The 27,995-nt window shown below is 36.7% G+C and overlaps 3 protein-coding genes across 6 annotated transcripts in view; 2 read left to right on the top strand and 1 right to left on the bottom strand.

Annotated features, from left to right (window-relative positions):
* LOC309475975 (uncharacterized protein) overlaps nt 1-27,995 on the top strand; it is a 150,842-nt gene that overhangs the window by 88,071 nt on the left and 34,776 nt on the right.
* LOC309476167 (uncharacterized protein) overlaps nt 1-27,995 on the top strand; it is a 36,327-nt gene that overhangs the window by 2,341 nt on the left and 5,991 nt on the right. Inside the window, exon 3 of one of the 2 annotated variants that reach the window (XR_014197945.1) lies at nt 25,404-25,591. The exons of the other annotated variant lie outside the window; for it this stretch is intronic. The gene's annotated coding sequence lies outside the window, so the exon portion shown is untranslated. The remainder of the gene's footprint in view (nt 1-25,403; nt 25,592-27,995) is intronic. 2 annotated transcript variants of the gene reach the window in all.
* On the bottom strand, nt 734-27,995 carry LOC309476263 (uncharacterized protein). Of its 4 annotated transcripts, none has more exons than XM_082139545.1 (5): nt 27,800-27,995; nt 27,095-27,424; nt 25,140-25,512; nt 1,684-3,761; nt 734-1,647 (listed from the first exon to the last, which is right to left on the bottom strand). In XM_082139545.1, exons 1-3 carry the CDS (start codon nt 27,849-27,851, stop codon nt 25,328-25,330), a joined length of 567 nt encoding a protein of 188 aa, XP_081995671.1. In that variant the 5' UTR covers nt 27,852-27,995; the 3' UTR covers nt 734-1,647; nt 1,684-3,761; nt 25,140-25,327. The 4 variants fall into 4 exon arrangements, with proteins under 4 accessions (XP_081995671.1, XP_081995670.1, XP_081995669.1 ...); XM_082139544.1 differs by having other exon boundaries at nt 1,684-3,773; nt 25,140-25,569; nt 27,800-27,994; XM_082139543.1 differs by having other exon boundaries at nt 25,140-25,569; nt 27,800-27,994.

Raw genomic sequence — 27,995 nt, 5'->3', positions numbered from 1 at the left:
GAAAATGGATGATGGATTATTCAGCTACGGGGACCATCTTCTGGTCAGATGCGGGAATTCATTCTATGCACAACTCTCACAGTGCATTATGGGTATTTTCTAGCAGTTGAGCGTAAAGCCTGGTTCACACGGGACGATTTTAAGATTGTCGGCCGATTTTTCCAAACCTGAGAGACCCCACACACGGGGATAAAAAAATCACGGGTCTAACAGTGTGTGTGGTGCGCAGCCACACGGCAAAATCAACACATCACACACAAACCGATTTGACTCCCGAGCATTCCCAGGTCAGACGGGAAATCTCGCAAAATCCCTCGAGATCAAACGTGACTTCAGAGTAAACAATCATGGCGGACGAAGAGGATGCAGTGGCGATGTAGTTTGTTTTTAACCGAAAAAAAAACGTTATCAAAAGAAAAGGCGATGGTCAAAGAAGTGGAGACAATGCGAGCATGGACTATACTTTTGTTTTGTTTCCCGGTGCTTCCTCGCCGCCTCGTCACCTCGCTTTCTCATTGGCTACACACCACAGTCCACAGGCTGCGTGCATGTTTGTCCCCGAGGGACACCACACACGAGGAGAAATCGGGCCAAAGATTTGAGATCGGAGCGGTCCCGATGTCCTTCCGAGCAGACGAGAGCAGTCTTAACACACCACACACGGCAGGAATATCTGATCAGATTATTTTACGATAATCGGAGCATCCTTAAGATTGTCGGAAGGGGTGATTCGGAGTTTATTATGAAATGTAAGACAAGAATAATGTTTTCGACATGAAAGCATAGATGTTATCTTTTGTTTTGCTGTAAATTAATCAATAACACTAAACTGACAATAATATAAGCCACTGGGAGACCGTAGACGGTCAACATTCAATGTATTGCATTAAAAAAAAAGCCAGTTCATATAAAGATTTGTAATACAAAGTATTTTTCCTAAATTAAGTTTTAATAGTATTTTCATGCCGTGAACGTGTGGGTGGGAACATGTGTGATGAAGCCAAGCGCTCTCTTTCTAGCGTATATGCTGAGGAGGACACTAGTCTACAAGCCTCAGAAGGACTGAACTAGGAGGGACACACCCTACATCAGTTGTACACTCGTTATTATGGTGCATTGTGGGATTGAATGAGTGTACTCAATGGGTGTTTCATAAACAGAGGCTGTGTCCTTCCTAGTTCAGTCCTTCTGAGGCTTGTAGACTAGTGTTCTCCTCAGCATTAAACACTAGAATGAGACGGTCTAGTAAGAGTGCTTGGCTACGTCACACATGTTCCCGGCCACACGGTCACGGCACGAAAATACTATTAAAACTTAATTTAGGAAAAATACTTATTATTACAAATCTTTATATGAACTGGCTATTAATTAATGCAATACATTGAATGTTGACCGTCTACGGTCTCCCAGTGGCTTATATTATTGTCAGTTTAGTGTTATTGATTAATTTACAGCAAAACAAAAGATAACATCTATGCTTTCATGTCCGAAAACATTATTCTTGTCTTACATTTCATAATAAACTCAGACAAGTGCCCTATTTAAGGGTATAGGGGGCGATTTCAGACACAGCCATAGGATTTTTTTACGTACTAGGAGGCCTATGGGGGCCATCATCTGTTTGATTACCCATATTCTTCAAAATACCTTCTTTTGTGTTCAGTAGAAGAAATTAATTCACACAGGTTTGGAACAACACAAGTATGAGTATGATGACATAATTTCCATTTATTGGGTGAACTATCCCTTTAATGTCTGACTCCATGAATCGTTTAGAGCAGCTTTTCACTCGTAACGTGAAAGTGAATCTTTCCGGACAGTCTTTTGAAACCAAACAAATGTCTTATCTGTCAGTGATGAAGGATTTATAAAGCTTAACTTATTTGTGAATGACTCTTTACTGTAGATAAAACCATTTTTAGACCTGAACATTAAAAAAATATACACAAAAATATTTAAAGTATTTTTGGTAAGAGTTAGTTAGATTTATTAGTTAGATTAGTTATAATTTATTTGCTGCTCCACTATGAGATATATTTATATTGCCCTATCTGTTAACAGTAGAGCTCTTCTTGTAGAGGTAAACTCTAGTTTTGCACACTAGAGAGCGCTCGTCTATGACTCTCTAATAACAGGGGCTCAGAGTTTAGCTGGTTAGCATAGCCTTGTTAGGCCCTGCTGTTAGATACTGTAATAATACCATTTTGTAGGCAAACATCATTTGATGGTTCTTAAATGGTAGTAAATTGTTTTGGATGCTTTTAATAGTGTAAAATGTATGTGTGTTTTTCCACTGTCTGCTGAAGAAAGTTTTAATATAGAGCTATCAGTGAGTCACATGACATTATGATTCAGGCGATGATTCTTTGACATTAACAGATCAACATAAGATGTGTGAACACAGGCATGATAACAAGATTAGTGGAAACTTCTCAGAAATAACTAAGTGTTGCTTGAGCTGCAAATAACTAACTGAAACTCTAACACTTTATCTGTAGGATCACAGATCATGATATATATTCAGATATATGGGGTCATGGATATATAGAGATATGCAAATGCTGCTGAATACTTACACATAGTAAATAATATTAATATTTCACATTCACACAGTAAGATCTCACAGAGAATATATTTAGAATAAACATTTTCCATTCTGTACTTTATTTTGCAGTAAACGTTATGTTTTGCATAAAGAGGAAGTAAAATTGTGGAAGTTCTTCAACCCCACAAGATTCACAAGAACACACACTCACACTATTCACACCTCGAGACGAGCAAACACTGATACACATCAACCACAAACGTCCATTAATAAAACTCATGCTCATGCTCTCAACAGATGAAACCACTTTTCTTTCCAGATCTTAAACTGAGGCCTTCTGTGGTTTGAGTCTGTTGAAGGCAATACTGTAAAAATACACCAAAACATCTGTTTGCTGCTGGTATGGATCACAAAATTAAATGTGTACTGTTATTCTGCAGTTTTATGCTTATCAGTCATTGACTTTTGATCTGAATGCACTGAGAATGTGCTGTTAGGACATATAAAATGGCTGTTTAAAGTCATCTGGGATTTCCTGAACATACAGAGTAAAACTGAAAAATACCCTGTTCAAAATGAAAACATGTGAACAAACATCTGAGCCGTTCCTGTGTGAGCTTTAACATCAATCCCAGTAGGGCATCTTGTAAAGTGGAGGTTTTTACCATGTTATCTATGTAACTTTGCACTCTCCCCCAAATTTTGTGTTAAATTCAGTAAATGTATGATAAATGTCTGGTAAATGTGGATGAGTTTTGGGATTGTTGAGAATCCACACAAGAGAAACTCTTGAATAAAATCCAGTTAATGTCCCATGGGGCTCAACTATCTCTTTGTAATGTTTTGTGCTTTTAACTTTTACTATAACTGAAACACACATTACCATGCAGGATCACAATAATAAAAATAAAAAAACGCAGTGTAAGTGACATGCTCTTAATGCTCTTAACCTTCATACAGTGGCTGATATCAGTAATCAGCTTTAACCAAACCTTTGTGTTACTTTAGTTATCTCTCACATACACGCACCTTTCAGAAAACAGTAAGAGCGTATATAAGCTTGAGCACTGATTTTGAATCTTAAACAGCTTTGTTTCAATAATCTTTCTAGTTTACATAAAACCTTATTGATAAGAACATCAATAATGAAGAAAAAGCCTCACAGTGAGTTTAATTAACGTCTGGTGACGACACCTGCGTATATCACCTCATCCTCCTGTTTAACACTCTGAAAGAAAACACACACAGAACATACAAAGAGAACATTTATCAATATTCATTGAATGCAATGGCAGGTTTAGTAAAAAATTGCTAATAAGAGCTAGAGGTGAAAGGCAGAAAAGAAGAGAAAGAGAGGGTTTTTCATAGTTAGTGCCTTTGTTTATGGTTATGGATTAATTAAGTCAGTGGCGGATTTAGGCACAGGCACACGCTAGGGCTGCTCGATTAGGGCAAAAATCATAATCATGATTATTTTGGTCAATATTACAATCACGTTTATGAGTGGGCCATATGACCAAAACTTTATATGAGTAATTTATTTAACGATAATGATATATATCAAGCATGTATTTGCTGGAAATGATACAGTGCTATGCATAAGCTTAGACACCCATGCTAAAGTTGACTAAAAAGAGGAATAAAAAAAAAATCATCTTTTGGAAATTGAACTTAATGCCTTAATTAAACAAATTAGGAAAAATCCAACCTTTAAGGACACCAATTTTCTTTGTGAATGAATAATGTATCGTAAATAAATAAATGTTCTTCCTTAAAATACAGGGTGCATAAGTCTGGACACCCCTATGTTAAATTCCCATAGAGGCAGGCAGATTTTTATTTTTAAAGGCCAGTTACTTCATGGATCCAGGATACTATGCATCCTGATAAAGTTCCCCTGGCCTTTGGAATTAAAATATCCCCACATCATCACATAGCCTTCACCATACCTAGAGATTGGCATGGTTTTATTTCAGTTAGCCTAATAGCTGCATTGGTTTGATTTGCATTGAGAGATGATCTTATGGAAAGTACTCCATGCCAATGTATATGTATTAGGGCTGGGAATCGATTAAATTTTTTTTACTAATTAATTGCACAATTTGCTGTAATTAATTGCAATTAATTGCATTTCCTCCAAGCTTGTAATCATCAATAATTAAACTTAGAATCACCGGAAAAAAAGGAACAGAAAATAGCCCTATATTAAAATAATATTAAACATCAATATATCAATGTATTATTCTTTTTCAATAATCAATCAACATAATCAATTTAAGATTTTTTTTTTCAATTTTTTCTTTTACTAATTATAAAAATAAACTATAGTCCAAAAAAGCTATTATTACCAGAGAGCATGTGATCAGAGCAGGTCATTTTAAAGGAATAGTTCACCCAAAAATAAAAATTCCTCAAGAATTTTCAAGTTGTTCCAAACCTGTATGACTTTCTTTATTCTGCTGAACACAAAAGAAGATATTTTGAAGAAAGTCGGTAACCAAACGACTGATGGAGCCCATTGACTTCCATAGTAGGAAAAAAAATACAATGGAAGTCAATGGGGACCAGCAACTGTTTAATTACCAACCTTCTTTAAAATATCTTCTTTTGTGTTTAGCAGAAGAAAGGAAATCATACAGGTTTGGAACAACTTGAGCGAGAGTAAATGACAGAATTTTCATTTTTGGGTGAACTATCCCTTTAACATTGTTGCCCAGCAATACTATACCAGCTCAGCAAACAGAAGTCTACAGAGAAAGTTCACCTTATTTGAGCGGACTTTTCTTTTCCAGTGCGTGATCGGTACATGATTGGAGCGTTTGGTCCGTGAACGACAGAGCAGAACATGCAGCGCAAACACGGAGTCGAACATTGAGCAGAGAGCGCAGCGCGCCGACACCTATGGCCGACACACGCACGCGCACACACACACACGGAACGGAGAGTGCGGCCGCGCACACGGAGGGGAAAAGACCCGCTCTCATGAAAGCTGCGCGAGAATGAAACCCGATCCCCATATTTTCGGCATTTCAATAGCAGCCGCAACAGGAAATCATTAAAACGAGGCAAAAAAAAAAGTGCTGCGTTAAATGCGTTATTTTTTTTAACGCGTTAAACATCTCAAATTAATCGCAAAGATTAACGCGTTAATTCCCCCAGCCCTAATATGTATATATATATATATATATATATATATATATATATATATATATATATATAATAGTGAGAAAAAAAAACAAAAAAAAAACATTTATACAAAGCTTTATACAAAATTGTTTTCAGGATGATTTTTATTTACAAGTGAAAGGTACTGCAGTGGGTAGCAAAATGGCACCCAATTATGCTTGTTTGTACATGGGAGTTTTTGAAAATGACTTCATTCTAAATGAATCAAATTCTTTTTTTCCTAAGATTTTGCTTTACAAACGGTATATTGATAACATTTTTATGATTACTTAAGGCTACGTCTGCAGAGTTGTTGATGTTTCTGAATTATCTTAACTCAAGGACTGAGCATGTGAATTTTACAATGGAATGTGATCCAGTAAGCATCAGTTTTCTTGATGTTAGAATATACATAGGCTATGTGACGGGAAACTCCATACCGATCTGTATCGAAAACCAACGGATCGCAATACTATTTTAAGAGGCGATAGTTTCCATCCTAGACATCTAATTAAAGCTGCCGTCGGCAAGTCTGGCAGATTGGGTCGATTAGCCAAAATTGTTAATGTTTACAACTCTCATGCCCCTCCCCACTACCAGCGAGCACCCTCCCATCGAGGTCGTGCTCGTCAGTGCGTCACTGTGCGTGTGTACCTGATTTTCTGTGAACGCGTCTGTCTCTTCAGCATCTATCAACACACCTCGGACTCGGACTCGGAGGTAGGCAGCCCTGGCTAATCTATCCATAGATAGCAATAACCGAGGAATTGGAAGCTTGTTAGTAGATTTTCTCTCCGCCATCACGCTTCATGCAATCTCCAGGCGAACTTCAGGCGTGGCGTGTGCATGTGATATTAACGTGCGCGAGTGAGGGGGGATCTGTGGCGTGTGCACGACCTGTGATTGACAGTCAGATATCACACCCCCCTGCGCTGATTGGACCTGATGAAGCGGGAGCGCTGGATTTTTGCAAAACAAATAACACGCTCCAGGTGGAGTTAGAAGCTCGGGTTTTTTTCTAAAACCACCTTATTTATGTTGTTCTGTCGGATTATAGTGTCGATTACACTGAATATGATAAAAAAAATGTTGCCGACGGCAGCTTTAAGAGTTTGCCTATTAGTCAATTTAAGCGTGTTCGCAGAGTTTGTAGCACAGAGGAATCCTAATCTCAACAATCTGCTGATTTAACGAAAATATTTTTTAATCGTGGCTACCGTAATGAATAGATCGATAATGCCAAAAAGAAATTTAATGAGATATCTCAGATACAGTGCTTACAAACTAAACATAATAATAATAAAAAGCAACTTTTTAATGTCCCCATTTGCACTACTAAGTAGGCTACTCAGCATTAGGTGCGGAGTTTCGCAGAATCCTAAATAAGCATTGGCATATTATTTCAAGTTTTAAGAATGGCCCGAAATTGTTTTTTAAACGTCAAAACAACCTTTGTGACTTGCTTGTAAAATCTGAATTTCCTTCACGTGTAAAACAAGGTATTCCAACTCTTCCTCCAGGCAATTACATGTGTGGCAATTGTGTCCAGTGTGCCTTTACACATAAGTGCAATTCCTTTAGTCATCCACGCTCTGCCTGCAATATTCCGATACGTGGTACCATTACCTGTGCTCAGAGCCGCCTTAACCTAATGTTAGGCCCCCCATCCCCTCAATTTATGGAGTCTCATTTTAAGAAAGTGTAATATCTAGGTAATCTACATCACAGTTGAGAATTTTTTTACTTTATGCAAATGAAAAGCAATTTTCACGAGTGACAACCAATAGGAAAGAAGCCTTTCAGTGGAGCTCAGCCCCCGTCACCGTCTCGAGTGCAGTGCAGGAAAGACAGAAGAGTTCGAGGGCGATTTCACTGTTTTATATGATTTGACTGTAACCACAAACATGGATATAATAAAATGATGCATGGAAAAGAAACTGTCGACAGTCTCAGTGAGTTTAATTCATACATTTATAGTTCGAGTGTTGTAGTTTTATGATGCAAGTTTAGCACTGCTGCAGTTCATTTCACAGTTTCCCCTGCATTATGTTGACTATTAGGGACAAGAAAATTGATTATTTGTCAAATTCGGATGACGTTTTTGTAATTTATGACAGTATGAGTGAGTTTAATTTGTAGATTGATCGATCGTTAATCTAGTAAATTATTTAATCCACTGAACACTGCTGTGGTAATGTAAAAACACTCTCCCAACAGCATACTGTTTCTTTTGAGCCTATTCCTAGTCAAATTAAAATATAGTTGCATCACTTGTGATGGTGTTTTGTATAGATGTGGCCAGACGAGCAGTCTATCAATAACATTAGAGCGACAGCACTACCAACACCCACAAGCGGCTTCACAGTGTAGAGACTAGCGACATACAGCGACAAAATCGCTGGCTGTGTGAACGGGGCTTATGGGGCCATGTGGGTCACTCAATCAGCAGACATGTAATGTGCGATTAGAGTGATTGACAGAAAACCTGACAAGTTACAAAACAATATGACCTTTTCAGCTCATCATGAACCTGAACTTGGGAGGCCCCTGAACTTGGGAGGCCCCTGAACTTGGGAGGCCCCTGAACTTGGGAGGCCCCTGAACTTGGGAGGCCCCTGAACTTGGGAGGCCCCTGGGCTTCAGCCCAGGTAAGCCTGTGCATTAATGCGGCCTTGCCTGTGCTTTTACTCATGTGAATTATCTCATTCGTTGCCCTTGTGGTCTTGCGTATGTTGGTAAAACGTCTACTCTAGATCATTGCGTACTCGCATTAGCGAACATCGTAGTAATATTAGGACCAGAGATATGCGTAGTCCTATAGTGTCTCATTTTAAATAAGCAGGCCATAACGTCAGTGGCTTACAGTCAATATATTGGTATAGAGAATGTAAAAAAAAAAAAAACCCTCAAGAGGAGATTATTAGAAGAAATTATTACAGAGGGAATGTTTCTGGATTTATACCTTAAATACTTTGTCACCATTGGGGTTGAATGAGGACTTTATTAAGTCTTTTTTATAGTGATTGAGCCATTTCTTTATCTGTAGTTTATTATTAGTTAAGCTGTTTGTATAAATGTTTTTATTATTATTATTTATATTTTTCTCACTATTATTTATTTATATATATACGTGTTACCTATTATTGTCAATTACTTGTATTATTGGTCACAACACTTGTGTGTGGGCCCGATTTAGGTGATTACCTGTTTCTACATAAAGTTCACTTTGCTCTACATTTGCATTGTACCTGATGAAGACCTGATGGTCGAAACGTTGTGCTTTAAATAAATTTATCTGGAGTAGCTTGCAGTGTGTGGACTTCACTTTTCTTTTTTTGTTTATGTTACTTTGATGTCCTGCACCTGAGCCCAATCTGGGGGTTTGGGATGTGCACACCAGTTTTGTATTTTTGATGCTATACAAATTGAATAATCAAATGTTAAATAAAACGGCATAGTCTTCACTATAAGAATAAAACTTTTTTTTAATTCCTATTAAAACTACTAAAATCATTCAGTCAAGAGCAGTAAGTGATTTCCTCTGTCTTTTCTTGTTTGATTAACATTATTGACATGGGCGTCAGCAGGTTTATTAGGCTCCTGTCACTAAGTCTGAATGCATGGATCCAATATATTGAAATTAGGGCTGTCAAAAGATTAATCGCGATATATAATTTACATAATATATGTGTGTGTACTGTGTATAATTATTTTGTATATATAAATACACACACATGCATGTATATATTTAAGAAATATTTGCATACATATACTGTATATATTTATATATAATTTATATTATATATAATTTTTTTTTATATATAAATTACACATTTTTCTTAACCCTCTGATGGTCTTCCTTTAGCAGTCACAGTGGGGGCCTTCCCGGTCATAAATGACCGGACACCTAAAAATGAAACTTCCTCCATCCCAGTAAAAACCAATGCAATTTATTTTTGTTCTATAATATTTATTCTTTTTAATTTAGAATTTTGAGACAATTTGATTGAACTTATTAATATTTATGCAATATTTATAGTCCATTTTTTGCCATTGGAAATAATGATTTTTTTTATTTTATTTTTTTTTTAGAAAAAAAAAATTCTATGCAGTATTTTCGGGTAAAATAGAGACTAGGCTTTCAGAAAAAAAAAAAAAAAAAAAAAATTAATCAATTTATTAAACATAAAATTAAATAAAACATGTTATTGCATGGGTTTACCACTAGATGCCTGTATAGCTCTAAATGGAGATGTTTGTGAATTCTAGTTGTTTTTGGACCAAATTACTTACTTTTAAGATGTGGATTGAATGTATTTTTTTAGAAATTCTCAAATAATACTTTTTGCCAAGGTTTATAACATTTTATTAATTATTATTTTAATAATTTTAATAATTATTATATTAATTATATATACATATATTAATTATAATTATTAATTATGTTATGTTTTTCACTCTTGATGTTTTAGAGCTTCACCCCTTCATAGCTGAGCACTTTTTTTCTGCATCGTGGCTGATTTGTAGAGAATTTTTGTGTTTTTGTCAATTTCCCATTCATTTCCTATGGGGGTCATTTTTGACCGAAGACCAAAATCGTGACTAATTTTTTTACGACCACTTAGCATGCTCGGATCATGAACTCAATTTTTTTGTGTGTTCACATACCTAATGCCAGAAAAGTCACCAAGTTTCGTAACATTCTGATGAAGCTGTGATTTTTAAAAATTCAAAACAGATTTTTGTAATCTGAATTTATTGGTGTGTATGTGTATAAACGTGTGTTTGTATGTGTGTGTGTGTGGGTGGGTGTGAATTTTTTGCACTCTTGATGTTGTAGAGTGTCACCCCTTTACTACGGTGTACTTTTTTTTAGAATCGTGTCCGATTTGTAGATTGTACAGACAAAAATTCAGAGAATTTTTGTGTTTTTGTAAATTTCCCATTCATTTCCTATGGGTCGGTCATTTTTGACCGAAGACCACGAGTGTGACTATTTTTTTTACGACCACTTAGCATGCTCGGATCATGACCTCAATTTTTTTTTGTATTCACATACCTAATCCCAGAAAAGTCACGAAGTATCATAACCTTCCGATGAAGCTGTGATTTTTAGAAATTCAAAACAGAAAATTATTCGGTCAGAAATGACCGAGGACCATCAAATATATACAAGCATGTGTGTGTATATATACAAATTTGATTATACACAGTACACACACATATATTATTTAAACACAAACTTTTATTTTGGATGCGATTAATCGCGATTAATCTTTTGACAGCCCTAATTGAAATACATACAATTTTCTCCCAATGGTTTACGTTTAATGATGCGTTTAATGATGATAAGTTCGGGCCTTTGAGGAGTGAAAGTGCACCACTGGAAATGAGCAAAATGGGACACAATCATTTTATTTTATTGATCATGTTTTCATAATTGTTGGAAGTCGAAATCGAAACTCAATTTCCATTAATCACACAACCCTAGTGCACGCAAACAAAACATTTTTATGGTAATTTGCGCAGTAGGATTTCTATTGCACATTTGCATGGTATGTTGAAGATATCATGATGTCACCATGTTGGTCAGTTAGCCTTATCGGCAGAGGTGTAAAGTCCAGGTTCAGAAAGTAAAAGTCCTCCTCAGTATTTTGTTCCAATCAGCTGGATTTGCTAAGTAGCACAGTTTTTCAGCCAGGAGATAATTAGTGAGAACTAATTAGTGAAATCAGCTGGCTGAGTTCATGGGTGGAATAAACATATGGCAGGACTTTTACTTTCTGACCCCTGGACTTTACACCTCTGCTTATCGGAGTGGACGCTAAGATAATTTTTTGTGAGCTAGATGGGCTACTAGGAGGTGGAGATCCCCACTGACCTGGCCCTGTATTTTCTTATTGACTTGTGCTTGGCACGTTTCTGTCGGCCCAGAACGGGCGCAGGATAATTGGGCTGATTTTGGGCCCAATTCTCCCCTTTCGACAATCCTAGGTAAAGTCCAGATTATCTTGATGGTTACAGATAATCTTATCAGACTTTCCTGTGGTGTGAGGTGTGTTAAGAGTGATTTAATCTTCTCGAAAGAACTTTGGGGCTTCACCAATCTCAAATCTTAAATATACAACATGTTCAATATATTTATATTTACAGTCATAAATCCTGTTGTGTGGGGGGAACCCCGAGGACAAACCCAGCAAACACAGACCATTCCCCTAACATAAGTATTTTGTTCCCGTTTGGGTTTTTTTGAGAACCAAATAATAACGTTTTAGGAACGTTCTCTTTGGGTTTTGTAACGGGGTTCAGAGAAGGAGACGGGAACCGGCGAATGTTCAAACACTTTAATATCCAAATAAACCTACAGCTTTTAAAAGTAAAAGCAAACTTAAAATAGTTTGAACTCAGTTACTCTAACTCAGTAACTTACTTCGAACTCAGTAAGCCCATATATATATATATATATATATATATATATATATATAATAATATTTTTTTTTACATAAACAATTGATAGTATACAATATAATTTAACATGTTTGTAGGTCTATAAGTGTCTCATTTATCATTGTAGCATATGTATATATATATATATATATATATATATATATATATATATATATATATATATATATATATATATATATATATATATATATATTAGGGCTGGGGGGAATTAACGCGTTAATCTTTGCGATTAATTTGAGATGTTTAACGCGTAAAAAAAAAAGAACGCAATTAACGCAGCACTTTTTTTTTTGCCTCGTTTTAATGATTTCCTGTTGCGGCTGCTATTGAAAAGGCCAAAAATATGCCGTCCGCCCCTCTGTGTTCGGCGATCAGGTTTCATTCTCGCGCAGCTTTCATGAGCGGGTCTTTTCCGCTCCGTGTGTGCGCCACGGTCTCTGTTCCGTGTGTGTGTGTGTGTGTGTGTGTCGGCGCGCTGCTGCGCTCTCTGCTCCGTGTATTTTAAGTATAAAATATATGAGTGTAATGAGCTATAAGTTCACTGCAACTTATCCAACATCCTAAAGATAAATTATTATAATTAGAAGATATTTCTGGTGTTATAAAATATCGCATAGCCTATTAATTTTCCAAGCAAATTGTATATATTGGTCAGAATTATTGCGCTTCTATTTGGCATGCATGCGCACAGCAGCGCTCGTTCAATGTGAAGTTTAGCAGCAAAATGGAAATATTTGCATGACTTTCTAAGATTTACAGATGGAGAATATTCCTGTGAAATGTAAGTTTTGCAAACACCATGTCTCAAAATGTATAAAACAGCACAAAATATACGCTGTTTGATGGTGGATCGATTTGATCTATGATCAACCTCTAGGGCTGCTTAAGAAACACGTGCACACGCAGTTATCTAGACTATATAAACCTGGATCAAATTAGTGGATTGCGTGAACTTGAATTACCTTTTATGAAACCGCTTTAGCCCCAACTTATTTGTTTTGGAGTTTAATCCCCGCTTTTCTTAGCATCTTTATGGAACAACCCTCTGGTCCTCTCTCTTCCTTCATTGTCATCACTACTCCTTTTATGCTCCAGAAGCTCCTCCTCCTCACAACGTTCTCATGCCTCGTCCTGCCTGCCAGAGTTTTTTTTTTTTTTTTTTTTTTTTGCAACCATAAAATAACGTCCCAGAACGTTGCAGGGTATTTATTTTTTAATAAACCTAAAAATGACTTATACTGAATGTTCCCTAATGGTTATTATTTGCATGTGAACTAAAAATGTCGAAGATGTTTATTTGTAATGACCTATACTTGTTTAATACAGCATTTCACGAGTTCACACTTACAAATAAGTTGGATAGATTAAATTGGTAAACGTATTTGGCATGCTGTCCGGGGAGAGGGCTCTGATCTTGGTAATTGGCCCGAACGCAGAGTTAAAATAGCTTGGATGTAACTCTACACCCTGGACTCAATTAGTATAGGTTCTATGAATATGCAAATTAGACCCATCTCCCCCTCACTCACAGCAGCTCAGAGATCCACTCTTTGATGATCACACGTTGATCTGATTGGTTACAAGGTAGTTTGTGACGTCAGAAACACCAGTGATTTCAAACCGTGTTTTTGAGATCGTCTTTGGTTCACTGCAGTTTGAACAAAACTCAGCAATGGTGTCAACTTATGAATTTGCACATGGTTTGCCTTAAAGTATATCATAAACATTAGGCTACATAGACATATAAACAACATTAAAAACTTGATTTTCACCACAGGGGGACTTTAAAAATTAACTGTCATTTCGTTTTGCTGACTCTTTATTGAATAAATACTTATAATTAATATAGATAATAAGATGATAGTTCTTATGATTTCGGATAGATTTTACACCCTTATTGAAGAGAACATGATGTTAATCGAGAAGTTTTTGCTTATGGGCCAAAAGAACCATGTCCCGCTAAACTGTACAATTTAGTGGTAAGAAATACAAATACTGATATCCTACTTAACGTCAAATAATAATTTTTTATTTTTTAATGTCTGTGAATAAATTTCATATTTGAAAAACCATAGATTGTATTGAAGTCATTTGTTATTTGGTACTAGAAATGTATAATCTTGGGTACCCTGTAAAATATAGTAGCCTAAATCTTACTGTGGCGAGCAGGACAAGGCCGAGGGCCGTGGGAGAATGGCGTGAGGCTGGTGGCGTGATTGCTGATAAGCGACACCAGCGCTACGCACCGGTCTCGTATCTCTCACGGAGTAGCGGAAGCAGAAAAGGAGGAGCGACAATCGTGAAGATCGAGAGAGGACCAGGCCTGGACTATTTTATTCAATGTTTTGTTTTATTTTGTGTGCCGGCAGTCGACCGTGAGGGACTACCGTCTTTACTTTAGTTTTTGTATTGGTTTATTTATGTTATTAAAATATGTGTAATGTTCGCTGGTTCCCGCCTCCTTCTTCCCATAACATTTAACCTCGTTACACTTACATATTAATGGACAAATTGAATCTAATTTAATCTTGCATATAATGGTTAATGTGCTCAAATTATTTTTATTAATTAAACAATAAATAAAAACAAGATATGGTTTGTATAATACTGATTATAGTCATCCATACATCCATCTTCCATACCGCTAATACTATGGGTCGCGGGTAGAGTTGGTACATTTCACATTTTAACATCCAGCAGTACCGGTTTTTCAGTACTTTAGGTATGTTTACCTCAATAACTGTAAAGAATTCATGTATAGAAGTGTTATTGACATTATGTCAGAGCTGCCTTGGTCGCTGTCTGCCATTGTCTGTGATGTTTGTATACAGTAATATTTACCTGTAAATTGTAGGCTACTACCTACTTAATTGAAATCAAAAACAACCATTTTAATATTTAATAAAACCAAATCATTTCTTTGAAAAAAAATGTTTTTCCACAAATTTTGTGTTGTGTGTTTTCTGGTTATCAAATGTAGACATAAAACATTAATTTAATTTATCTTTTAATCATAAAATTAGACAAACTTTTTTTTGTCAAACAACACAACTGAGCTTTATACTGTTAAAATTAAAATCGTATTATTATAATATCAAAATATTATACAGGAATCATTGGGCCCTAAACTTTGGCACTGGCTGCCTTTAGGTGTGTGTTAGCTTAGCTGCAGCTGCTGCGGGGACTTTTGCTATTTTGCTACCAAATACAGTACACTCTGGAGCTTTTAAAAAAAAAGAATAATTTTAAATATAGCCTATCTTGTGTTTGATTAGGAGCTTCCATCCTGAGGCAAATAGCCTTGTCTGCTTCTAGTTTTGTGAAATGTAACCACGCTTCAGAACGTTTTCGGTTAGCCATTTCCCTGTGTGTTGTGTTTGAACAAGCTGCAGGGGTTACGTCACATGGTCTCTCTCGGGCCCAGATGCGTTCTCAGGTACCGAAATTTGCACTGATTGGTTTAATGTGAGTCGGTACTCGGTAGTTCCGACGTAATGCGGTTGGTGCCCTTAAAAGTTCAGAGTTCAGTATGGCGGCAAATCAATGCCTAAAAGAACCGAGCGCAGAACTGATGCTGGCGCACATGGTAAATAACTTCCGCGAGAGGATTACAGATCTACACGCGAGGAAACAGGAACTCGCGGGCTCTTTTCAAACCCTACGCGCGCATGACATCTCCTCTGCACGCAATACAAGCCCTCTGCACGCAATACAAGCCCTAGGACAAGTCTCACAGCACACACATGATTATGCCCCATGCTTGACCTTCTCTCACCTGCCGCTTTTGCTCGCTCGAACACTTTGATTTTTGGTATTCGAGGGGTGGGACTTACTGTTTTAATAACCTCAAATGTCATTGGTTACTTCCCCTTTTCCGGAAGTCAGTTGTGATTGGACGCCTGTCCAATGACCCGTAATTCACTTGACTTGAGACTTGAAATCACTTAATTTATTTTTATTTTATTTATTTATTTATTGTGGTTTATTAATGTGTAATGTGATTTAATGCATTGTTAATATAGAATAGATTCTTACCAGATACTTCATTAACAGGAAGTCTTAGGGGTACTAGTGATTGTGAAGGTTCCTGTATGGAGGTATTTTTGGTGCAAAACTACTGAACGCCTGTGACAGTGGAATTTGAAGTTGTAGAGAATAGCCACACATGTGTATCAGTAAATTTGAAGTCACAGAGAGAAATGTTTTAATAGTTGCAAACTTGTAGACTTTTTTTTTTTTATCTTCCACAAACACAACACAACAGTTACACCTTCTCAAATTCTTCATTGCAGGTGCACAAATCCTATTCTACAAATCACAAATTAAGAAACTCATATACGCTCACATTTTTGCTACAGTTGCTGCAGTGAATATGGTGCAAAACGCATTTACACACCTGCATCAAAAAATGTGTAGTCACGGAGAAATTTTGCTCATCTGCAAAGCAGTATGTGAATTCATCCAATGAGAGTTGCACACTTGTAGAATATTTTCTCACAAATGTTTTGTATATTTTTCTAGCACAAACACTTGTACATAACTACAGCTGCTTGAATCTGCTGCGACGAATCTCAAACACTGTTTTTCGCTTTCAAGTGACAAGTTTCGCGCGCTCTCCCTTTTGCACCAAGTGCACCGTGAAATGTGGGGCAAAATGAAAGTTGTGCATCTGTAGAGGCAGTGGGCGGAGCCTACATGAATATTCATGAGTTTCCCGGGCATGCGCGTGGAACTGCTCATTCTAGTTCACGCTCCTCATTTCTCAGCAGGTTTAATGGATTATTTCAAAAAAGGTAAATATAGTTTCAGCGCGAACTTAAACTACAATTGTGTATCGTTTGGTTAAATTCATAATGTTTTTATTAATTCGTCACTGACTGAATGATTGCTACAATTCACTTCGTGTAGGCCTATATATAGTAGCTACAGCAAACTTCAACTCGTCGTATAAATTGCACCTTGCGAAGCTTTCAAACTGTGGCTTTTACTAATTGTTATCATTTGTTAAATAAATTAAATAAACCCTCATAAATGTATCTGTGGGCTAACACTTTTTAAAATATATATAATATATCCTGGTGTGATTGTTCTTAAATTATTGTTCGTTTAAATAAGCCAAATCATTTAAGACCAAACTCAAACATGAATGTGTTGCTTTAATACATACGTACAATTTGGATTAAACAAAATTGTATGGACAAAAGTGGATAAATTACATTTGATACAACTAGGTTACTGTAAATGAGAAACAAAAAACACTTAACATTATTTTAGGGCATGCGCGTGGAACTGCTCATTGTAGTTCACGCTCCTCGTTTCTCAGCAGGTTTAATGGATTATTTAAAAAAAGGTAAATGATTTAGCGCGAACTTAAAATACAATTGTGTATCATTTCATAAAGTTCATAATGTTTTTATTAGTTTGCACATTTTGCGCATTCGTTAAGGACTAAATGATTGCTGGCATTCACTTCGTGTAGGCCTATATAAAGCACAGCAAACTTCAACTCGTTCATTTCGTTGTGCTTTTCCTCTGTACATTGCAATGCTTTAAACTGTCTTTTGTTATCATTTGTTGAATGTCACTGCAATAAAAAAAATATATATATTCCACTTATTTCCAACAGAAGAGCAGAATATTCCTAAATACATGAACCATTACCATTTAATTTATTAATTGCTAAGCTCTTCTGATACCTTACCTTATGAAGCTTTACAACTGTGTCATCTCTGGCAATAATCTCTGGGAAATAACTCCACAACCATATCCGTGTCCAAATAAACATTTTGCACCCTACACTGATGTTTCTCTTTGTCATGTTCTTTCTTTGACCTTATGTGTTGCTCTGTGTGCCTGGATGATACACAATGATGACCATCGATACAAATGCAAGATCTACTTCTGACTTGAACTCTTGAAAATTAAACCTTTAAACTTTGTTGGATCAATGTTAAAACATGACATTCTGGCATTTAAGATTTGCATGACAAAAGTTTGGAATCACTATGATTTAAGAAATGTTATACTTTTATAGCAGGCAAGGTCAATTTCCACACTTAAGCAGCACAACCATTTTCAACTGTGATAATAATCAGAAATGTTTCTTGAGCAGCAAATCAGTATTAGAATGATTTCTGAAGGGTCATGTGACACTGAAATCTAGAGTAAAATGAGCTCTGCTTTAAACATTAAAATAGAAAACAGTTGATAAAAATATTTCACAATATTACTGTTTTTCAGATAAATGTAGTCTTGGTACCTTAGAGGTACCTTACCTTAGAACCTTACTAATACCAAACTTTTTAACAGTGTAGGCCTATATATTATTATATCAAAACCAGCACAAGCACACCTTGCAATCAAAACATTAAAAATAATATTGTTACATTATTTTGCCAGTATGTTTGTAAATATTTTTTTTAGAACATCAAATTGGTGGCTTATTATATTCTGTAAAATAATGTTAAGTGTTTTTTTGTTTCTCATTTACAGTAACCTAGTTGTATCAAATGTAATTTATCCACTTTTGTCCATACAATTTTGTTTAATCCAAATTGTACGTATGTATAAAAGCAACACATTCATGTTTGAGTTTGGTCTTAAATGATTTGGCTTATTTAAACGAACAATAATTTAAGAACAATCACACCAGGATATATTATATATATTTTAAAAAGTGTTAGCCCACAGATACATTTATGAGGGTTTATTTAATTTATTGCAATCAACAAATGATAACATAGTAAAAGCCACAGTTTTAAAGTAGCCTGGTAATACCAGACTCTGCTACTTCGCTTTGCTTCGTAGAGAGAGTCTGGAGTTCCGTAATAGAAAAACGTTTTCTTTACCGCCTGGGGGCGCTAGTCTGAAGCTTAAAATCATTGGTTACCCGTAAGCCAATCACATAACGTTTGGTTATGGCGTGTGTTATGCGCATGCTCAGCCGCATCTAACTTCCACTGTAAACACATGTATGATGCGAAAACAAAACCATCGAGCGAAATACCGGAGTGAACATGTCTGTGAATGACTTTTGCAGATTATGTGAAGTAAATCTACGCATCCACGGTACAATCAGCGTCTACGTCACGGCTCTCAGCCCGCCCTCTGTTCGTTGATTGGCCGGCTGTTTTCAGGCCGGAGGAAAACTGAGAGATAGGTCGCGGGTACAGTACAGGAGCGAAATTAAATAGAGCGGAAGTACGAAGTCTGACGTAGTCAGGCTAGTTTTAAAGCTTCGCAAGGTGCAATTTATACGACGAGTTGAAGTTTGCTGTAGCTACTGTATATATGCCTACACGAAGTGAATGCCAGCAATCATTCAGTCAGTGACGAATTAATAAAAACATTATGAATTTAACGAAACGATACACAATTGTAGTTTAAGTTCGCGCTGAAACTATATTTACCTTTTTTTAAATAATCCATTAAACCTGCTGAGAAATGAGGAGCGTGAACTAGAATGAGCAGTTCCACGCGCATGCCCGGGAAACTCATGAATATTCATGTAGGCTCCGCCCACTGCCTCTACAGATGCACAACTTTCATTTTGCCCCACATTTCACGGTGCACTTGGTGCAAAAGGGAGAGCGCGCGAAACTTGTCACTTGAAAGCGAAAAACAGTGTTTGAGATTCGTCGCAGCAGATTCAAGCAGCTGTAGTTATGTACAAGTGTTTGTGCTAGAAAAATATACAAAACATTTGTGAGAAAATATTCTACAAGTGTGCAACTCTCATTGGATGAATTCACATACTGATTTGCAGATGAGCAAAATTTCTCCGTGACTACACATTTTTTGATGCAGGTGTGTAAATGCGTTTTGCACCATATTCACTGCAGCAACTGTAGCAAAAATGTGAGTGTATGAGTTCCTTAATTTGTGATTTGTAGAATAGGATTTGTGCACCTGCAATGAAGAATTTGAGAAGGTGTAACTGTTGTGTTGTGTTTGTGGAAGATAAAAAAAAAAGTCTACAAGTTTGCAACTCTTAAAACATTTCTCTCTGTGACTTCAAATTTACTGATACACATGTGTGGCTATTCTCTACAACTTCAAATTCCACTGTCACAGGCGTTCAGTAGTTTTGCACCAAAAATACCTCCATATTCCTGGGAGGAGAGAAATGGGAGAGCGCGAGGGGTGGAGCCGCCTTCTGAAAAGAAAATGATCCACAAGCGCAGAGAAGAGAGAGACATACTCTCACAGAGAGATCAGCTTGTCTCTGTGAGCGCAGCTTCTGCATGGGATTTCTCCAGACAGGCATTGCACTCACTGAACTCGTCAGACAGGTGCAGAGGTGCACGGCGCAACATTTAAATCAACGTTGCAAAATTTGCACAGATTTGTTCTTTTAATATATTGTCAGATGGCCGCAGGGGAACGGTGAATCAGCTGTGAGCGCGCCGGTGTGTCAGGCTACCTGTGGCTGAATCTGCTTGCTTGCAGAGCAAGGATTCAGCTCGTTCCACTGCTGGGCTGTTTGACGGCGAAAAGGCTTTCTTGCAGGAGAGTCAACGCAATGTGTGAAGGTCGTCGCTGAAGTAGAATAAATCTGAATCCTATGGCGAGATGAGCTGCTTATATAGGCAGATTCCCCACCCCCCCTGGTTTTGGCCAGATGCGTCCCCATCGCCATAGATTCGTGCAGTTCCCACTATTCAGCCAATAAGCGTGTGCAGAACACTGCACTGTTATACAATAATCTGAGAAAAGGAGTTTCCCCATAGCGTCTAGCAAGACGTAATATGGGTGAACATTTTGAAAGGGAACTAACGTTCTGGAATCTAAATACCAAATTGAAAGCAAGCTGACTGAAGACTCACCTCCAGCTGACACTGTAACATGTAAAGTCCACGGCTGCATCCAAAATGGTATACTTCCCTACTATATAGTAGGTGAAAAACAGTAGGCTATGTGACAAAAATAAGTATGTCCGAATTCACAGTACTCGTAAAAGAATGGGTAAAAGTCCCTGGATGAGCTGCTACTTCTGGTGAGATGATGAAGTGTGCATATGATGGATACAGGAGAGGATTTATGAATGGCAGTGAAGCGACATAACTGATGTTGGTAGATCACATGATAATGACAACATGATGAATGTAGTACATCTGGATTACATTCATACAACACGCATTCATGCTATATAGAATGTACTTTTCATAAAGTTGTGAAGTAATTACTTTAATAATAACTACTCAAGGAGAGTGTGTGATTTTGGACGCAGACCAAGTAAACGGTATCTCCATGACAAACCTTTTTTCCCCGCGATCTTATTTTTTGAAAATATCAGTCCAAACACTAGTATTGCCATTTCTTCTTGCGTGTTACCTGACATGTTTGTTTACTCTAAAGTCACGTTTGACTGCGAGAGATTTTGTGAGATTTCCCTTCTTCACAGTCGGGACTCTGTGGATGGAAGTGGATGGACTCTGTTAGTGTGTGTTGTGCTGTCTTGGTCACATTGGGTACTCCACACAATATTGGATATATTATACACACTTTTATATTATTGTCATGTTTGTGGTCTTTCACATTTTGAAAATCTGATTAAGATTGATTTATGGCGCGTTTCCACTGAGCGGTACGGTACGGGTCGGTACCCTTTTATTTGCGTTTCCACTGCCAAAAGTTGAGAATGGTACCAAAAAGCCGAACCGTACCGTACCACTTTTTGGGTACCCTTCCGTTGGGGTACCTAGCACAGTGGTACGGTACTAAAAGGTGGAGCTAGACTCACTGCAGGACGTTGATTGGTTGACAGAGAATCGTCACGTGCTACGAGGGGAATGACAACATAAGAAGCGCCATTTTTTAATATACAGTTTAATATAATACTACTGTTACTGTGTCACGAAATGTAATTTTAAGAGTTTTTCAGGCGAGAATGTAGTTGTTTAAAGCTCAAATATGTGGTTTATTTCTAAAGATGATTTGTTTTTCCCCGGTTGTGAGATCCATGCGATCAGCGGGCGCTCGGCGCTCATGTTTCCCGGCTGGATGAGCCTTTCCTCGGCTAAGTTAGTTCTTCTGACGTTCGCCGATGACTCCGACGGTAGTGGTTAAACATGAGATATAATTCGTCTTGTGCAGACCTAACGGGCGATCTTTGGTCTCGTGAATATATAATTCGTTCCCTGTCAATCGTTTTGGCTGAGGGCTAAGTTTAGTTTCATATTATAGGCTATTTGTATTTAACTTTACTGTTGTAATGTTAGACTAGAGCGCAGCATTTGGACATTTGACTGAATTGTTTGCTTTATTTCTTATTGTATAGCTTCTTGTACCTTTTACTTAAACTTTTATATTGGCTATTATTGATAAAACTGAAATTTTACAAAAAGAAATAGGGTTTCTTGTCATTTTCTTATTACAAGATTATCACTGATGTTTATTGCAACATATATTGCCTGTAATATGTGTAATTTTTTTATTATTTAAACGAAAAGAGGTAACGTTAGGGTTGTTTTAAATTTCGTTTTGTTAAATAAAATAACGTATAACGTGCAGTGAATAATCAATATGCGTTGCGCATGAACCACATTTGTGTCCCTATAATGTTTAATTTATTAAGAGGCAGAGTAGTGTTTTATAACATATTTCGTTTTATTGTTGCTTAAAATGTACATACAGAGTAACAGAGATAACCGGAGTAGCAGATCGCGAGCTGAGTGACGCTTTTAAGAACGCGCTGTACCATTTGCATGTAGGAGTCGCACATGACAAGTACAAACTTTGCGTACTTAATATTGAGAAAAGCCTAATGTCGGCGCTTGTCTTCTTGTGACAAACATGTCGAGGAGCAAGAACAAGATCTGCTGTATGTCATCCATTGTAGTTTACTATGTTCTTCTTCGCGCGAAAATGACGTCGATCGAAACACCACGCCTATCAAGTAAGGGTACTGTTGGCAGTGGAAACGCTAGCCAGATCATGGTTAACAGACCCGAACCGTACCGTACTGTACCATACCGTACTGTACTGCTCAGTGGAAACGAGCCATAAGACACCTTAAGGTGTCATGTCTCTACACAAAACAGTTTTCTGATGTTGCTTTTTCTTTATTGACTGCTATCTGTAACACATTACTAGGCACTATAATTACATCCTTATGATGACACATATTTGATGACACTTATTAACATTTATTGTTAATTAGCGAGCTAGATTGAAGATGGCTAAACTCTCTCACACATTACAGCCAGTCATCTAAATATAATAGCAACTTTTCTTTTATATACACAAAAAAATTATACATGATAAACAATATTTTAAAAGCAAATATTTGCAGAATAGCTCATCACTTATCAACCCTCCTTTAAGCGTATAATGATTAATTGATCGATACGAGTTCTTGTTTTTTGTGCATATAACATAATATAGTAAAACAATATAATGACAAGAGTGCTATTTTCTTGAATATTAGCAAGATTAGAAATGTGGTATTCATTTTGTTCAACAGTTCAATAAACTCTTAATTATATTAATTGACAAAGACAATTTTATTGATGGTTTTTGCTCTATTTTATTAATGAAAATAGTTCCATACAAAACAGAACAATTGCGTCCTCCAGTAATAGAGTGCTGTTTCATTTATGAATGATTGTCAGTGTGCATGTCTTTATATCGGATAAAAATATTATTTTTTACATTAAAGTTTTTATGCACATTTTTTAGATTTTAAATTCTTAATGCACATAAAAAAAACTTAATTGCGCTTAATCTAAAATGCCTGATACAAAGTGTCTCAGTATAATTATCTCCCAGAATGGTCTCATTTGACAGCGTTCTCAAACATCAGGCATCCGCCTCAGAATGCTAGATAAATTGACCATGTTTATTGTGTTGTATGCACGCAAAGGTGCATTTAATTTATTATATACGAAAAAAGAGCCACCATTACTTCTCCTACTGCTGCAACTTACATTTTCTTAGTGATATTTGGTGCCAGTTTACCAGGAAGTGATGATTTTGTTCTCTTGAACTCATTGGATGGAACCGGAGCTTCATTCAGAAATGTTTTATGCAGTATTCTAATTTAATTCGCAATATGACTCTGACACTGTTTTTAATGTTTAATCTGTAAGCTGTTTGATTTAAAGCAATACATTTGTATAAAGTGCTATACCATACGTGATGTGAGTTTACTGGAGTACTGAATTGCAGATCTGGTGCAAATATTTCCACATCACTATGATCAGATCTTTCTTAACTGCTGTTTTCTCACCGCTGTTATTTTTGTTGTGCGTTTATTTTGTTATTGAGAGGAGCATGATGCACATACAGTATATACATATTCACCTAAATAAATATAAAATATAAATATTCATTAATAGATAATTATTCATTTAAATGTCACTCTCAGCAATATTGAGACATTAGGGGTAATAGACGCATGAACTGCCCCTGAATCTCAAGTGCTTGTGAAAGAGGTTTGTCTTCGGCTACTTCATGAAAGTTGTGATAGTGTCGGCAGATTGGGGGTTGGGAACTAAACATTTGTTTCACACTTTTTTTTTAAACACTCTTGAGTTTGGGTGAACTTCCCATTTAAATGTTATACATACGCATGATCTTTTCTCAGAACTAGCTTCACTTTTTTTTAACATAATTTTTGCTCTCTTAAACCGCTATGGCATTCATTTTTAGTGAGTGTATGAAGTCAGCTTTCCCAGGAAAAGCACACCACGACAGAAACAAAGAACAACTTTAAATCCTAGATTTCAAACCCTGGTGCACCACATTCAACTGGCCGTGTCAGATTAATGTCATACTTTTTAGTGTTAACTGTAATTTTAGTAACCCCACTATAATCAAAACTAGTTGTTTTATTTGTTTTAATTTAATAATAAAGAAAATCAGGAAGCATAGCCATTTACACTTATACAGGAAAACACTAAACACATCTAAACGTGATTCTGCTGATAATGACACAGATGACAGTCATAAATGATCTTACTGATTTCTGTGTGTTTCTCTTGAAGAATGTTGGATCAGCGTAGGTTATCTCTTCATCTCGAGTCTCAACTGTAAACAACAATAAAAGATGCATTAAATCAACAAAGTGGAATCACTAAATCAGTTTTCACCCTAAAAATACATAATTTGAGGTGTATTATTAAAGTGTATAATTATTCATTATCATGCCTAATACATGTTTAACAGTTGTATCAGTAGTAGGAAACACTTGCCGCCTTGATCAGCTTTTCTGTGTTTCTTGCAGATCCAGATCATTCCGATCGCAGCAACAATCACCAGAAATCCAGCAGCAGCAGCAGCAGAGATCAGTGCTGTCGGAGATACAGGACCTGGAGGAGGACGTGTAGAAGGAGCTGAAGCAGGACTTAAAGGAGGACGTGAAGAAGTGTGTGCATCTGGTGTTGTAGCGGCTAAAGAGAGACAGTCATTAGTGTGAGTGAATTAGTAGGAGAAAGTGTCTGATCTGTGTAGCTGACATGGAAGCAAACAAAGACAATAGTGTAGAGGACCCAGGCGCAGTTTATTACAAGGTTAATAATCCAAAGATGTGAAACATGAACTAAGAACTTGACTGATAACAATAATTGACACGTGGAACATAGAAACAGCATAACATTGATGAATACACAACAAAGTAACATGGCAAACATAAGGGCTTAAATACAAGACTATGGGGATCACATGACAAAAGCAACCAATGAAAAGACAGAACTAATGAAACAAGATCAATAGGCTTTTTTTGACTTGAACCGGCACTGCACAGATCGGTGAATGACATCAAAGTATCGCGAGAGCGATTGAAGAACAAACTGTATGCTTTTGAATCACTCGCGGTTCTTTGATGTCATAAACCGATCAGTCTGTGCAGCGCCGGTTCAAGTCAAACAGGCCTAATGAGTAAATGCTGTATGGAACAAACTAACCAATGAAAACAAGGCACATGAGCAGGGGAAGCACATGACAGGATCACATCAAGGGAACAGGGAATCACATGACAAGACAATTCCAAAATAAAAGACATGAAAACATGAACAAAACCTACAAAACAGACATGACAGTCTATAACAAACACCATGACATATCTGCACTATAAAAGTAAATTGAGATGTCAGTTGGTGAGAGTTTAAACTTCTGATGTGATGAAAAAAATTCACAATACATTTTCCTCCCTTTATCTGATCATCTAAAAGGCTTGGTTTATATAATTATATTGATAGAAAATAGAGCAAGATTGTGTCTTGTCTGAACGACTCCTAATAGCACTATTTGGTCTGTAGGAAAAGTGTCTGTCCTGTTTGTATCTCTTCTCCTACTGGGCATCAGTCAGTGGATCATGGAGACGGTTATTTGTTACGTTAGAGATGTTCTTGTGTTGACATGAAAACGACTTCTCTACTTTATCCACATTGTAACGTAACAATGTTGTAGCTTGGTTTCAATAAATGTTTTCAAGTGAGGTTTTGAGGTCTGAAATGTAAAGTATGTTTTTTATATTACACTGACCTCTTATATGTCAAACGATCAAACACAATTTCAGGTGAACGTTCAAGTCCTCGCTGAAATGGTCACGGTTACAAAAGGTTAAGACAGGATTATAAGGTGATAATCTTTCTGTAATACGCTCCCAGAAGCTGCTCTGTTTGAATGGAAGTCAATGGAGATGTTTCAGTCTACAAAAATAAAAGGCTTTAAGTATATGGTTAAGTGAAAATATGCATGAAATATCATTTGGACTGAGTTATATGTGTTTTTATATGAAAAAATCTGTTTTTAGAAGCCTATGGGTTAATATTTAAAATGGAATTACAGTGTAAGAAATGTCAAAGATCACAAATAAATACTTTTTTTTTTTATTGTGTTGTATTAAGAAGAATTATAACAATAAAATGGCACTTCTGTAATATATAATAGAGTGAGCTGTATTTCTCTACTCACCATAGACAGTAACAGTGAATCTGTATGTAGATGATGAGCTGCTGAGACTGATCTCAACTTCATAAACTCCAGTATGATTAGTTGTGATGTTCATGATGGTCAGAGATCCAGTCTTCTCGTCCAGCTTCAGTCTGTCTCTGAATCTCTCATCAAGATCATCAGGGATTGTATTTTTCACTCCATCAGTTTTAGCTATAAGAGGCCCGTTAGATCCAAATCTCCACAGTATCTCATCACCTGTCTGTATTTCAGTGAGACTAGAGTTTAGAGTGACTGAATCTCCCTCCATCACTGGCACTGACTTCACTGCATCTGTGTCTGCAAACACTCCTGAAGAACACACAGAAACAGTCTCTCAGTCACACATTGTTAAAATTAAACTTTAACTGAAGTTTAAAGTAGTTTTGAAATGATTACAAGCTTTGAGAAAGTAGAAAGATAGAAACAGCATCATGGGAAATAAATTGCAGGGTGGAAAACACAGATATCTGAGTTTACACACCTTCACATAGTCTACATTTTACGTTTTGGTTTAGAGTTATAAGTTCCATAAGTAAATACAACAGTAGGAAACTTCTCATGGTCACATCTACATCTCAGTAATATCTGGGAATAAGAGCAAGAGCTTCTTCTGACTGATTTAAATATTGGACTGTTGATCTGAACTAACTTCCACCAGAACACCCCAAAAAGTTTGTAACTCACCATCCAGACGGCAAAAGCACAGCCAGAAAAAAACTGTTTTTTCTTTAAACATTTTCTTCCAAAAGCTCTGAGGTTTGAAGTGCGTGTTTAAAAAGATTATCTGAGAGCGATGTAGACTCCAGTTAAGTCGTGTAGGAAAACCCTTGCATGTTTTTTTGCTCAGAAGTGTGCCCTCTCATGGTGACTATTGTGCCAG

Source organism: Leuciscus leuciscus, assembly GCF_965113295.1.
Source record: "Leuciscus leuciscus genome assembly, chromosome: 15".
NCBI classification, from domain to species: Eukaryota; Metazoa; Chordata; class Actinopteri; order Cypriniformes; family Leuciscidae; genus Leuciscus; species Leuciscus leuciscus.
Note: the sequence above shows the minus strand (reverse complement) of the source record. Positions and strands in the feature narration are given on the sequence as shown.